At 36.2% G+C, this 15206-nt stretch overlaps 1 protein-coding gene across 1 annotated transcript in view; it reads right to left on the bottom strand.

Moving 5' to 3' along the window:
- MEI4 (meiotic double-stranded break formation protein 4) overlaps positions 1-15206 on the bottom strand; it is a 182019-nt gene that overhangs the window by 54370 nt on the left and 112443 nt on the right. The window contains exon 3 of the mRNA XM_026507039.4: positions 14693-14824. Coding sequence (XP_026362824.3) covers positions 14693-14824 — 132 coding nt within the window. The remainder of the gene's footprint in view (positions 1-14692; positions 14825-15206) is intronic.

Genomic DNA, 15206 nt, shown 5'->3' with positions numbered 1-15206 from the left:
ACAGATGAACATAGGGGAGGGGAAGGAAAAATAAAATGAGAGAGTGAGGCAAACCATAAGAGACTCTTAAATATAGAGAACAAACTGAGGATTGCTGGGGGGGAGATTGATGGGGGGATGGGCTGAATAGGTGATGGGTATTAAAGAGGGCACTTGTTGGGATGAACACCGGGTGTTGCATGTGGGTGCTGAATCAATCACTGGATTCTGCTCCTGAAACAGTGCTGCACTGTATGTTAACTTGAATTTAAAAAAAAATAAGGTTCTCACATTGACTTCAGATTCTGTATTTTTAAAAATTCTTTTTCTCAAAGACCTGGCTTTATTTATTTATATTTTAAATAATTTTTTTATTATGTTAGTCACCATACAGTACATCCCTAGTTTTTGATGTAAAGTTCGATGATTCATTACTTGCATATAACACCCAGTGCACCATGCAATACATGCCCTCCTTAATACCCATCACCAACCTATCCCATTCCCCCCGCTCCGAAGTCCTCAGTTTGTTTCCCAGAGTCCATAGTCTCTCACGGTTCATTCCCCCTTCTGTTAACCCCCCCTTTCTTCTTCCCTTTCTTCTCCTACCCATCTTCCTACTTATGTTCCATAAATGAGTGAAACCATATGATAATTGTCTTTCTCTGCTTGACTTATTTCGCTTAGCATTATCTCCTCCAGTCTCATCCATGTTGCAGCAAATGTTGAGAAATCGTTCTGTTTGATGGCTGAGTAATATTCCATAGTATATATGGACAGATGACTGGATTAAGCAGATTCTGTATTTTTAAAAGATTGTTTAAAAGTATGGACATACTGAAAGAGTATCTCGTGTGGGGTGTGTATGCAAAAAATTTTGTATATAATTTTCAAAACCGGTATATTTGGGTAGCTCTATTCCTTCAATACTTTGTTCTTCCTTATAACTTGACATTACAGTTTTCAAAATTTATGAAGACCTGATTTATTCATTTTAACTGCTACAGAATATTCATTGTTGATATACTACATCCAGCCATCTTTTACAAATGGGCACTGTTATTTTCAATTTTTAGTTATTACAAAAATGTTAAAATGAGCACAGATCTCCTTTGTCCAGTAGCCCTGCTATATCTTAGAAAATACACATCTTTAGCTTTACCAGTGACAAATTCCATTTCTCCATATAATCACTAACACCTGATGTTAATTGTTTTTTAGTTTATGTCAGTATATTCAGTGTGAAACATCCTATTGCTTTTTAAATTTTCATTTCCCTGTTATTGCTGAAGTTGAACATCATTCATGTCAATTTTCTTTTCATATTTCCTCTTATATCAAACTTTTCATGTTGTTACCCAGTTTTCCACTGGATTGTTTATCCCCTTCTTTTATTGGTGTGTAGTTCATGATACAATCTTAGTATTCATCTTTTATTTACTATAAGTTATATAGATTTATTGGGAGAATATCATAAACCTATTTACCATGTCAACAACTAAAATACACCTTTATAAATAAATTTTCTTTCTTAGCTGACTCAGTTTCATAACAATTTTCCTAGCACACTGAAGCCTTAGGAACTTGAGAGTGAGTTAGGAGGAAAAAAATAAAGCTGCTGGTACTTACTGGGAGTATGCCACAGGGGAAAGAAAAGAAGGCTGATGACTAGATCTAACTCAAGTGGGCCTCCTGGCATTTGCTATTAGGAGGAAATTTTATTCTATTTAATGTCCTTAATAGAAAATTCCTAGCTAAAGAATTACTTATACTAAAAAGACTCAGAATCTACGAGACATGGCTCCTTTGAAGATCATCAGATTACCTGTAAAATTCTCTGGGTTATGAAATGGAGATGTTTACCAACTTGAAGCTCCCACTGTGTGAAAAACCCTGTAGAATCTCACTGGGGGACCTCATCCATCATTCACGGACAGAGAAACATGTCTCAAACAAGGACCCTGTGAAGCACACAGGGTGTCCCACGTCCCTTTCTACTTCATCTGTGCCCTTTGCTTGTCTATCTCTTTAAAATTATTTGTAAAGCTTGTGTTGAATAAATATAGCTCTCTGACTCATAGAATTCAATTTGGCAATTCAGTCATGAGTTTGCTCACAAGTGTCAGCAAGTATTTTGCTAGGGCTAAGACTGACCCCCATTGTCTATTTCCTGTCTTGCTTCGGCATTCTCTGCCTATCTGATTTTACTTGACACTCCACAGAAACTGTCTTTTGATTGATTTCAGCTTCTTTGTAAAATGCTGTCTTTACCACCTTCCTACTTATCCTCATATCAAGGTGAGAGGTTGGTTAATGGGGCCCAGATTGGAGCTAGACTGGAGTTAGGATTCTTTAACATTCATATAAAGTATAAACTAAGCATTTATGCCTCTTTTCCTTTCTTTTTTAAAAAAAATTTACAGATTTATTTATTTTAGAGACTGACAGAGAGACAGAGAGTACAGGGATTTGGGACAGAGGGAGGGGAATGAGAGAATCTCAAGCAGACTCCCTGCTGAGCAAGGAGGCCATTTCAGGGCTCAGTGTCTCCACCCTGAGATCATGACCTGAGCCAAAATCAAGAGTCAGATACTTAACTGACTGAGCCACCCTGGTGCCTCCACCTTTTCAATTTTTATGTAAGTTCCAGTTAGCTAACTTGCAGTGTACAGTGTAATACTAGTTTCAGGTGTAGAATTTAGTGATTTAACACTTACATACAACACCCGGTGCTCATCACAATAAGTGTACTCTTTATCCCCATCCGCTATTAACCGATCCTTCCCCCCCCACATTCCCTCTGGTAACCATCAGTTTGTTCTGTATAGTTGAGAGTCTGTTTCTTGGTTTTCTTCTCTCCTTTTTCTCCCCCTATATTCGTTTGTTTTGTCTCTTAAATTGCACATATGAGTGAAATCATATGGTATTTGTCTTTCTCTGACGGACTTATTTCACTTAGCAAAATACCCTTTAGCTCCATCCATGTCATTGCAAATAGCAAAATTTTATTCTTGGCTTATGGCTGAGTAATATTTCATTATACACACGTACACACACACACACCCCATATCTTCCTCATCCATTCACCAGTCAATGGACATTTGGGCTCTTTCCACAGAAGTATACACACACATCAATGGAACAGGGTGGGAAAACCCTGAAATGAACCCACAACTACATGGTCAATTAATCTTTGACAAAGCAGGAAAAAAGACAAGACAGTCTCTTCAACAAGTGGTGCTGGGAAAACTGGACAGCAACACTTAAAAGAGTGGAACTGCACCATGTTTTTATACTATACACAAAAATAAATTCAAAATGGACAAAAGACCTAAATGTGAGACAGGAAGCCATCTAAGTCCTAGAGGAGAACACAGGCAGTAACCCCTCTGACATCAGCTGTAGCAACTTCCTATTAGATAGGTCTCCTGAGGCAAGGGAAACAAAAGTAAAAATAAACTATTGGGACTTCATCAAAATAAAAAGCCTCTGTACAACAAAGGAAAAAATAAAACTAAAATCCTATGGAATTACATATTTGCAAATGATATATCTGATAAAGGGTCAGTATCCAAAATATATATAGAACTTATAAAACCCAACACCCAAAAAACAAATAATCCAGTTAAAAATGGGCAGAAGACATGAACAGACATTTTTCCAAAGAAGATTTACATCAGATGGTCATCAGACACAGGAAAAGTGGCTCAGTATCACATCACTCATCATCAGGGAAATACAAATCAAAACTACAATGAGATATCACCTCACAAAAATTAACAACACAAGAAACAAAAGGTGTTGGTGAGGATGTGGAGAAAGGGAAACCCTTGTGCACTGTTGGAGGGAATGCAAACTGGTGCAGCCACTCTGGAAAAGAGTATAGAGGTTCCTCAAAAAGCTAAAAATAGAGCTACCCTATGACCGAGCAATTGCACTATTAGGTATTTACCCAAATACAAAAAATGCTAATGCAAAGAGATAGATGCACCTTGGCGTTTATAGCAGCATTGTCAACAATAGTAATGCCTCTTTTTCCATGTCACCTTTCCACATAAACAGTGCACTCTACTTTTGTTAAAGTTTAAAAATAAAATATATTGATAAGCCAGCTTTCAGTAGCATAAAATTTTAGTAATTCCGGATCAGAAGGCTGATTCTATGAAAATCACATACCATCTAGTTACCCAGAGAAATCTGCAAACTTATAACAAAATTCTTATAAACAAAACAGAAAACTTGTCTGTTGCTTTTGATAGAGATATTTACCCCACAGATGCTTTGTAACTATTTGTTTACTGACTGGCTTTTCCTAAGTGACAGCTGCTTGAAGAGGAAGAAAGCCATTGAAAGTAGTTACTCACAAAGCTTTCCAACACAAGGTCCCAATGGCATAATGATTGAGAAATTAAAATCAATATCTTGATTTTGTTCTCAGTTTTGAACAGCCAAACAATGCAGGCCCTTAGAAAACCAATATGTCAGCAGTTTATGGAATCCTACAGAAGCCACTTTTTCAAAGTCATTTTCAAAATAAATAGAAAACCAAAGTGATTATGTCACAGATGGTAAATATACAATAATCATGATGAGAAAATTCTGTCACTCCAAACAAATAAAAACTTAATTTTAATTAGTTGATAAAGAAAAGACTCCAAGTAGGTATCCTCACCATCATATAAACAATTTTTTCAAGACCCAAGAGAACTGCATTTAAGTAAGTACACTTACTTAAGTAAGTCAACCACTACTGCAATATCTTTCACCATACATTAGTTTTGCCTAATTTTAGAACTTCAGAGAAATTTAATCATACCATATATGTTCTTTTGTGTCTGGCTTTTTTTTCTTAGCCTAGTACTTTTTAGGTTCATCTCTGCTGTTGTGTGTATTACTGATTCAATACTGAATTTAGTATTCATTCCACTGAATATGTTCAAGATAACTTGCTTATCGATTCTTCTCTTATTGGGAATATGAGTTATTTCCAGATTGATAATCAAAATTAAAATGCTATGTACACTCCTGAACAATTGTTTAGTCAACATAGCGCTTGAATTGCTCAGCCATATGGTAAGCATATAATTAACCTTCTGAGAAACTGCCAGTCAGCTTTACACTCCCAGTAGCAATTAATGAGTTCCCACACCCCCACCCAAATTCAGTAGTGTTACTCTTTTCAATTTTAGCCATTCTGGCCACTGTTCAATGTATTTTTCTGATGACTGATGATATTGTGCATTATTCCTGTATTTATAGGCCATTAGTATATCTTCTTTTCTGTGTTCAAATTTTTTGCTTGTTTTTATATTGAGTTGTTGGTTGGTTCTCAATTGGATTACCTTAGCTATGTCTAAAATCAATTAGCCATAAGTGGGTGGGTCTTTTTCAAGATTATCTGTTTGGTAGCTTTTTGGTAAACTCCCTAAGATCTTCTACATTACTATCATGTTGACTCTAAATATAGTCTTACTTCTTCCTGTGGTTGGGTTCCACCTATGTCACACTCCAGAAAGGTCCTCTAGGCCAAAGTCAATGTGATCATGGGTCTCCTAACATTTGTTTCCCTCGTCTTAGGAATCACAGTTTGGCACTGCCTTTTTTTTTTTTTTTTAAGATTTTATTTATTTACTTAGCGAGAGCAAGAGAGAGAAAAGAGAGAGAGAGAGAGCACACGAATGGGGAGGAGGGGTAGAAGTAGACTCCCTGCTCAGCAGGGAGCCTGACACTGGCTTGATCCCAGGAACTGGAGATCATGACCTGAGCCAAAGGCAGATGCTTAACCAACTGAGCCACCTAAGCGCTCCCTGTACTGCCTGTTGTCTGAAATTCATGAATTCATATATTTATCTAGATTTTTAGCTTACACTGGAGAGGCTAACTCTGTTAATAGTAAACTTCCTTGACTTTTTAAGTTCCTTTGAATAAATAATTAGATATTTTTATATCTATGCTTTTCAAAAAAAGATCTATGCTTTTTCAAAAACAATCATTTTAATATGTAAGTTTGGGATACAAATTGCTAATATGAGTTGAATGCAGCTAGTGTAATAAGGTCAACTTCTGAAATGTATCTCCATGAATCAGTTTCAGAAAATAATTGATACCATCAGCGGTCAATTCATATAGCAATAACCTATATGTTCAACAAAGACTAAATAAATCAAGAATGTGAATATAAGATACTACTGAGTCACTAAAAATCACATTTTCTTATGAAAGCAAAATCATGAAAAGTGCTAATGATATGCTATTACACAAGAAAGCAGAAAGCAAAACTATGTGCTATATGATACAAATTATTTTGGGGAGCAAGAACCTCTAAGAGTTAAAAAGAAAACTGGAAAGACATAAAATGTGGAGTATGATATTAATATTAGTATTTTATTTTTAGATTTCTTGCATAATCCATATTATATGTTATAAATATATATTACTCTATATCTGACAAAAATTTTAAACCATTTAAGCTTGGCATATATAATAGCCATCTAACATTCTTATTGAAATAAAGCTTGTTTTTTCTTTGTACATCCTTTCCCATTTCACCTTACTTTTCTCTGAGTCCCTATTCTCTTTTTTTAAATTATGATATGTTAGTCACCATACAGTACATCATTAGCTTTTGATGTAGTGTTCCATGATTCATTGTTTCCTATTCTCTTTCTGATTGATTTTATGATTGCCATATAGTTGTGATATTTCCCAAATTTTTAGGTATGCCCCTTTCCTTTCTTTCAAATTTTAATTTCATATTGCCTTGTGCCTACATTTAGATTACTTCAATGTTTCCTTAAATTTAATATATCTAAAGTAAACTTACTCTTTTCACAAGCATTCCTTCCTAATTATCCTCAATGACATCATTTTTCTTATCTCTTAGTTTTATAGTATTAATTTTTCCACTGATTCTCCTCTCCTTCACACTGAATCTCTCCTGGAGTCCTCTGGATAACACCCCTTATATACAGTGGTTATCTCTATTGCTGCTTGTGGAAGGTTTATTGCACTGACAGTCCCAAATAAATAGCCTCCCTCTAGTCATGCCCTTTGCCTGTGTTGGCTCCTACTCTGATTCCATCTCCTACCAGCATATAACTGAATCTCTGAGCCTTAGATGTGATGGACCCCTTGGACTGACTACATCAATAGCCGTTCTATCACCTCTTCAAATAGCAAAGCTGAAAAAGCATAAAACTACATTATCTCTTTTTTTATTGAAATATACTTACAGTAGATATTAGTTTCAGATAAATAAGACAGTGATTTGATATTTTTATACATTAGGAATGATCACCATGACAGGTCCAGTTACCATCTATTACCATACAAAATTATATAATATAATTGACTATATTCCCTATGATGTACATTACATTCCTATCACGTATTTATTTTATAACTGGAAGTTTGTACCTCTTAATCGCCTTCACCTATTTTGCCTGTCCTCTCACCCCACTTCATTCTGGTAACCACCAGTTTGTTCTTTGTATCTGTAAGTCTGTTTCGGTTTTGTTTGTTCATTTGTTTTGTTTTTCTAGATTCCATATATAAGTTAAATCATATGTCTCTCTCTGTCTCATTTATTTCACTTCTAGGAACCCCCCTGTTGTCACAAATGGCAAGATTTCATTCTTTTTTTTATGCTGAGTAATACTCCACTGTGTGTCTATGTGTGTGTACTGTATCTTTCTTTATCATTTCATTTATCACAGACACCTACGTTGCTTTCATATTTTGGCTATTGTAAATAATGCTGCAATGAACAAAGGGGTACATGTATTTTTTCAAATTAATGTTTTCATCTTCTTCAAATAAATACCCAGAAGTGCAACTGCTGGATGATATGGCAGTTCTATTATTAATTTTTTGGGGAAGCTTTGTACTGTTGTCCATAGTGGTTAGACCAATTTATATTCTCACCATCAGTACAAGGGGGTTCCCTCTTCACGTCCTCAGCAGTACCTCTTATTTTCTTTTTGATACCAGCCATTCTGTTAAGTGTGAGGTGTTATCTCATTGGTTTTGATTTGCATTTTCCCAATGATTAGTAACGCTGAGTATCTTTCCATGTGCCTGATGGCCATCTATATGTCTTCTTTGGAGAAATGTCTATTCAGATCCTCTGCCCATTTTTTAATCAAGTGTTCTGTTGTTGTTGTTACTGAGTTGTGGGAGTTCTTTCTGTATTCTGGATATTAACTCCTTAGCCAATACATCATTTGCAAGTACCTTCTCCCCTCAATAGGTTGCTTTTTCATTTTGTTGATGATCTCCTTCATTGTGCACAAGCTTTGTAGTTTGATGTGGTCCCACTGTTTATTTTTTCTTTTGTTAACCTTGCATGAGAGACATATCCGAAGGAAAATTACTTGGACTGATGTCAAAGCATTTCTGCCTATATTTTCTTCCAGAAGTCTTATTGTTTCAGGTCTTACATTTACGTCTTTAAACCATTTGAGCTTCTTTTTTTTTTTTTTTAAGATTTTATTTATTTATTCTACAGAGATAGAGACAGCCAGTGAGAGAGGGAACACAAGCAGGGGGAGTGGGAGAGGAAGAAGCAGGCTCATAGCATAGGAGCCTGATGTGGGGCTCAATCCCAGAACGCTGGGATCACGCCCTGAGCCGAAGGCAGACGCTTAACCGCTGTACCACCCAGGCGCCCCTGAGCTTCTTTTTTGTGTATGGTAAGAAAGTGGTCTAGTTTCATTATTTTGCATGTAGCTGTCCATTTTTCTCAGCACCACTTATTGAAGAGATGGTCTTTTCCCCATTGTACATTCTTGTCCCCTTTGTGGTAGATTAATTGATCATATAAGTATGGGTTTATTTCTGGGCTCTCTATCCTGTTCCATTGATCTATGTGTTGCTTTTTAGACAAGTGCTGTAACTATTTTGATTACTATAGCTTTGTTAGTACAGTTTGAAATTTGGGGGAGTGTGATGCCTCCACTGTTATTCTTCTCAAGAACTGCTTTGATTATTTGGGGTCTTTTGTGGTTCCATACAAATTTTATGATGATTTATTCTAGTTCTGTGAAAAATTTCATTGGAATTCTGATAGGGATTTCATTAAATCTATAGATGAGTTTGAGTAATATGGATATGTTAATAATATTCTTTAATCTCTGAACACAATGTCTTTCCATTTAATTGTGTTATGTTTAATTTCTTTCATCAATGTCTTGTAGTTTTCAGAATACAGGTCTTTTACCTCCTTGGTTAAATTTATTTCTAGATATTTTATTCTTTTTGATGCAATTTTAAATGTTTTATTCTTAATTTCTCTGATATTATTATTATATAGAAACACAACAGATTTTTTTTATTGATTTTGTATTCTACAATTTTACTTAATTCATTTATTACATGTAATAGATTTTTGGTGGAGTCTTTAGGGTTTTCTCTACATAGTATGTCATCTGCGAATAGTGACTGTTTTATTTCTTTTCTTGCCTAATTGCTATAGCTATGACTTCCTATACTATGTTGGATAAAAGTGGAGAATGGGCATCCTTGTCTTATTCCTGATCTTAGAAGAATAGCTTTCAGCATTTTACTATGGAGTATGCTAACTTAACTGTGGGTTTGTCATATATGGACTTTATTAGGTTGCAATGCATTCCCTCTGTACCCACTTTGTTGAAAGTTTTTAACCATAAATGATGAATTTTGCCAAATGCTTTTTCTGCATCTCTTGAGATGATACGATTTTTATACTCTGTTTTGTTAATGTGGTGTATCACATTGACTGTGGATGTTAAATTCTCCTTGCACCCCTGGAATGAACTCCAGTGGGCATGGAGTATGATCCTTTTAACGTATTATTGAGTTTGGTTTGCTAACATTTTGTTGAGAATTTTTGCATCTATGCTCATTAGGGATATTGGCTTGTAATTTACATTTTAGCTCTGAAGTGAGTCTCTTTTAGGAAACATATAGGTGGGTCTTTTTTTTTTTTTCCTTTATCCATTTAGTCATTTTATTTTTATTTTTTAAATTGGGGCACATAGTTCATTTACATTTAAAGTAATTATTACTAGGTATACACTTACTGCCATTCTCTTAATTGCTTTCTGGTTGTTTTGTAGTTCAATGTTCCTTTCTTGTTCTCTTTTCTTGTGGTTTGATGATTATTTTTTAGTGTTATGTTAGGATTCCATTCTCTATCTTTTGTATGTCTTTTACAGGTTTTTGGTTTGTGGTTACCGTAAGGTTCATATAGAACATCCTAAGTATTCTGCAGGCTATTTTAAGTTGATGGTGACTTAACTTTGAACACTTTGTAAAAGCACTACATTTTTGACCTTCCTCCCCATATTTTATACCTCTGATGTGATATTTTACATCTTTTTGTGTATCCCTTAACTAGTTATTATAGATATAACTGACTTAACTACTTTTGTCTTTTAACCTTCATACTAGCTTTATAACTGATTGATTTACTACCTTCACCATATGTTTGCTTTTACCAGTGAAATTTTTTATTTCATAATTTTCTTACTTCTTCTTATGGCCTCTCTTCAACTTAAAGAAGTCCCTTTAACATTTATTATAAGATTGGTTTACTGAAAATGAACTCCTTTAACTTTTGTTCGAGAAACTATGTTTCCTTCAATTCTGAATGATAGCCTTCCTGGGTAGAGCATACTCGGTTGTAGTGTATTTACTTTCAGCACTTTGAACAGATCATGCCACTCTCATCTGGCCTGTGAAATTTCTACTGAAAAATCAGCTGACAGTCTTATGGGTGTTACTTTGTATGAAACTAGTTGCTTTTCTCTTACTACATTTAATATTTTATCTTTATCTTTAATTTTTGACATTTTAATTATTAATGTCTTAGTGTAGACCTCTTTGACTTCATCTTTATTGGGGCCCTCTACGCTTCCTGGATCTGGTTATGTATTTCCTTCCACAGGTTTGGCAAGTTTTCAGTTATTATTTCTTCAAATAATTTTTCTGGCCCCTTCTCTTTTTCTTCTGAAATACTTATAATGTGAGTGCTATACATTTGATGATGTTCCAGAAGTCCCTTAACCTATCCTCCTATTTAAAATTCTTTTTTCATTTTGTTGTTCAGTTTGGATGACTTCCACTACCCTTTCAGATTGTTCATCCATTCTTTTGCACCCTCTAATTGATTCCCTCTAGTGTATTTTTCTTTTCAGTTACTGCATTTTTTCAGCTCTGATAACCTGGTTCCTTTTTATACTATCTCTTTTTTGAAGCTCTCATTGTGTTTATCAATTCTTCTCCCCAGTTCAGTGAGCACCTTTATGACCATTACTTTGAACTCTTCATCAGGTAGATTGCATATCTCCATTTTACTTCGTTCTTTTTCTGAGGTTTTTGTCTTGTTCTTTCATTTGGAATATATTCTTCTGTTTCCTTATTTTGCCTGACTCTCTGAACTTGTTTCTGTGTGGCATTTTGTGGGCACAGGAGTGCAATACCTCCTGGTCATCAGACCCAGGCACTCCAGGGGTGTTCCTTGTGCAGACTGTGTGTGGCCCCCAGTTGTTGGCTGAGAGTCCGGGCTGCAGCTGGTGGGTGGGTTTAGTTGCCGGTGTGGCTGGTTGGGAGGCCTAGTGGCAACCGTTGTGGAGGTACTTCTGAGTCAGGCTCTTCCCTCCCTCTCTGGGGCAGGGGTTGCTTTGGAGGAGTCCTGGACCTGGCCAAGACTGCCCACGATGTATGGCAGGGTGGGAACCGCTTTGGAAGGGCACCTGGCAGGGTAGGTGGGTTTGAGTAGGGAAGCCACAGAACACCAGGGTGGGTCACCCAGTGCTATCAGGGTAGATGGAGAATGTTCAGAACTAGCATGGGCTAACTAGGCTGAAGGAGGGTAAGAAAAATGGTGCCTGCCAGCACTTCTGTTCCCAGAGAAAGTTCCTATAGATCCCTGCTCCTCCAGCACATGCCCTAAAAGTAGTCAGTAAATCTCCTTCATGTATGGCCCACGTGCTTTTCAAACTGCTGCCTCTATGCTGAGTCCCAGAGTGAGTGAGATTGTGCTCAGGCCATGAAGAACAATGTCAGCTTCTTATAGCCCTCTGCCTCTCCTGAAGCTAAGCCCTACTGATTTTCAAAGATCCTAGAGTTAAGTCCTACTGATTTCCAAATCCAGATATTATGGGGGCTTACCTTCCTGGTACATATCCTTGAAGGGTGGAGGTGATCAGTGTGGGCTTCTCTCACTCTTCAGGAAGGACCTCCACACCTGTGATCTCTCTCTAATTTGTTGGTTGTCACGCTGGGGGTTTTGGCTCCCAACAGGAATACTTCTCTACCCCTGCCCTTCTTGATGTGGCTTTTTCTTTATATCTTTAGCTGTGTTAAAGTTGTTCTGACAGTCTTCACATTCTTCTCCGACAGAGTTGCTCTGTATGTAGTTGTAGTCTTGGTGTGTCCACGGGAGGAGGTAAACTCAGGGTCTTCCTATCTTGCCATCCCGATCCCTTTCCTCTGCATTGGTTAAACTACATTTCCTATACTCTCTTGCTGCTAGGGTTATGAATAGAAAGTTGGTTGAGAAACAAATGCACTCACACAACCTTTGTAGTTCAAACTGAAACACATAGTGAGACAGGTATAGCAAAGAGCACACATTTGTCTGTTGTATATTGTGGCAGGACTGTTTTCTGGAACCTATGATAATAGCAGCAGCTCCTTGATTCAGCAGGCAGCTTCCTAGTCATGATGACAAAGGCAGCAATTCCTCTGGCAGCCAAATTCTGCTGTGTGATTATGGGAGTCATTCACGAAAGTACAGCCTGAAGTTTCTTTCCTCGGCCCTCTCAACAATCCATAGCTACTTATGCATCCTTTCTGCTTAAAATGGCTGGACTGAATGTTGTTGTCTACTATAAGAATGCCAAATAATAGTCTGTCTTTGTCTTTAAACAACTATACTAACATCTCGATTGGGAAAATTCATGTAAAGCATATTAATGCATTATTACCTGCCAAAAAGTAGTTACTGTAGTGTTCTTCTTATTCTCAAGTGATTTTACAATCAAAATACCTATGTTTGAATTATGACTTTAAAATATGTTCCTTCTGCAATCTTGGTCAAGTTGCTTAACCACTCTAAGGTTTGATTTCTTTATCTATACACTAAATAAAAAGTACAACTACTTCATGGAGATTTGTGAAGACTAAATGAGAATATGTAAATAAAAATTTCTTGTCTGTACTTTGTTATTTTCCATACAAATAATCTGATTTGATCAAAATCATTTCCCACATTGTTTCCTGTTTTTAAACTCCATGACCTTACCTTGCTTTTTAGAATGCTGGGCACACATTTTATTTATTTTTTTACAAGACTTATTTATTTATTTTAGAAAGAGAGAGCACACATGAGTGGGGGGAGGGGCAGAGGGAGAGAATCTTCAAGCAGACTCCCCACGGAGCACAGAGCCCCACAGAGCACAGAGCCCCACACAGGGCTCCATCTCATGACGCATGTGATCATGACCTGAGCTGACACCAGGAGTCAGACGCTTAACCGACTGAGCTACCCAGGTGCCCTTGGGCACACATTTTAAAAATTACACCTAATGCCCTAATTCTGTTATCTTCTGCTTTTCAAATACATTTTTCAAGTTGTTTCTTTTCCATGAAGCCCTTTCAGGGACCTGCAACCTACCTTGATCGATTCCTTGATGTTGGAGCTCTTACAAGCACCAAGTATTTTAGCACTTCACTGTTTCCCAAATGGATTTTTAGCTCCTTAACATCAGTAATAATTACTTTAAAAAAATCTCACAGAACACTTACGAGAGTTTACCATTTAGTAGTCCCTTGAAAAATTGCTGCCTAGATGGTTTATCATATTATTCAGTGAATTCAATTAGATTATACAGTATTTTTGGAATATATTGTTAAATGTAGGGAACACAGATATAAGTAATGGTTAAACGTTATTTAAAATTATATACATAATATTTTTTCTAATAAATTTGTTCTTCTTTACCAAAACATTTCTTCCTCTGATTTCCTTTAATTGTGCTTAATTCTACCACAGAGATGGTAATGATATTACAATGGTTGACAAAGTGAACACATAACATACCAGGGTCAACATTAAAATATAGGAACGGCTTCTGTTCCTTAGGCACGTTTATCAGCATTGATGTGAGAGCTTGCACAGATGAGAGGACCTAGAGCATGAGTTTTCAACCTTGGCTGCACACTGGGATACCTGAAGAGCTTTAAGAATACCAATACCTGCATCTTAAACCCACAGACCTCCATTTAATTGAACTAGCATATGGCTTCGCAACAGGATGTTTATCAGTTAACCAGATGATTCTCATGAGCAATTAGAAATAAAAACCACTGGTGAGAAGCTTTGTTTACATTTAGCACCTCTCCCATTCACTTTTCTCTCACTGTTTTGCTTTAGGAACATGCTGCCCAGTTACAGAGATTTAAGGCCATTCACGTAAGCATTCCTTGTCATCAGTGGCACCTTTGGCATACATATACATGTAAGGATGATAAGATGGTATTATTTTGAAAATGATTTTCTGAAAATATCTTTGTAATTTTAGTAGACAGTAATAGTATTCACATACTCTAGGAAAAAAATGGCAATAACTAAAATATCAACCTGGCAGGAAGCAAAGAGAGGAGAAAAAGAAAGAAAAGTCTATAGCTGTATTAACTATAAATAAGAGTTACAGTTTCAGGCTATATGTACCTGATTGATGGTACCCAGAACATCAGTGAAGCTGTTTACTTCTGATAGAAGCAGAGATATTATAGATTTTCTCAACAAGCTGCAACTTCCTAGGGTTACCAGACTCTGGGACACATAATGCTGCACCTGAAACTAAAGATAAAAATGAATAGGTTTCTATTTTTATCAAGTCACGTCAAAACATATTTAGTGGGAAATTTCTAAGACTTTATTACTAAATCCATACTGTCAGGAGTACAGAAGGTGTCAGCATAATTCTGGGTTATTCTTAAGCAAAATCATGAAATAGGCAAATTATAACTATATAATAAAATTTTGTACAGCAGTTAATATTTTGAAATGTATGACAAAGTGCTGAAATGGAAGTTTTAGTTGAAGTATCAAAATAAATAATTATATTTAGATGATAGACCATACATAGAATGAATAAAGAAGATAATACTCTTAAGCCCTTACCCACTAGATATAAGCATAGCTATAGATCTAGATATAAAAGGTGAAAGAATGGAGTTTG

This window comes from Ursus arctos, unplaced genomic scaffold (assembly GCF_023065955.2).
Source record: "Ursus arctos isolate Adak ecotype North America unplaced genomic scaffold, UrsArc2.0 scaffold_29, whole genome shotgun sequence".
In the NCBI taxonomy this organism is placed as follows: domain Eukaryota; kingdom Metazoa; phylum Chordata; class Mammalia; order Carnivora; family Ursidae; genus Ursus; species Ursus arctos.
This window is presented reverse-complemented; position numbering and strand designations above follow the sequence as displayed.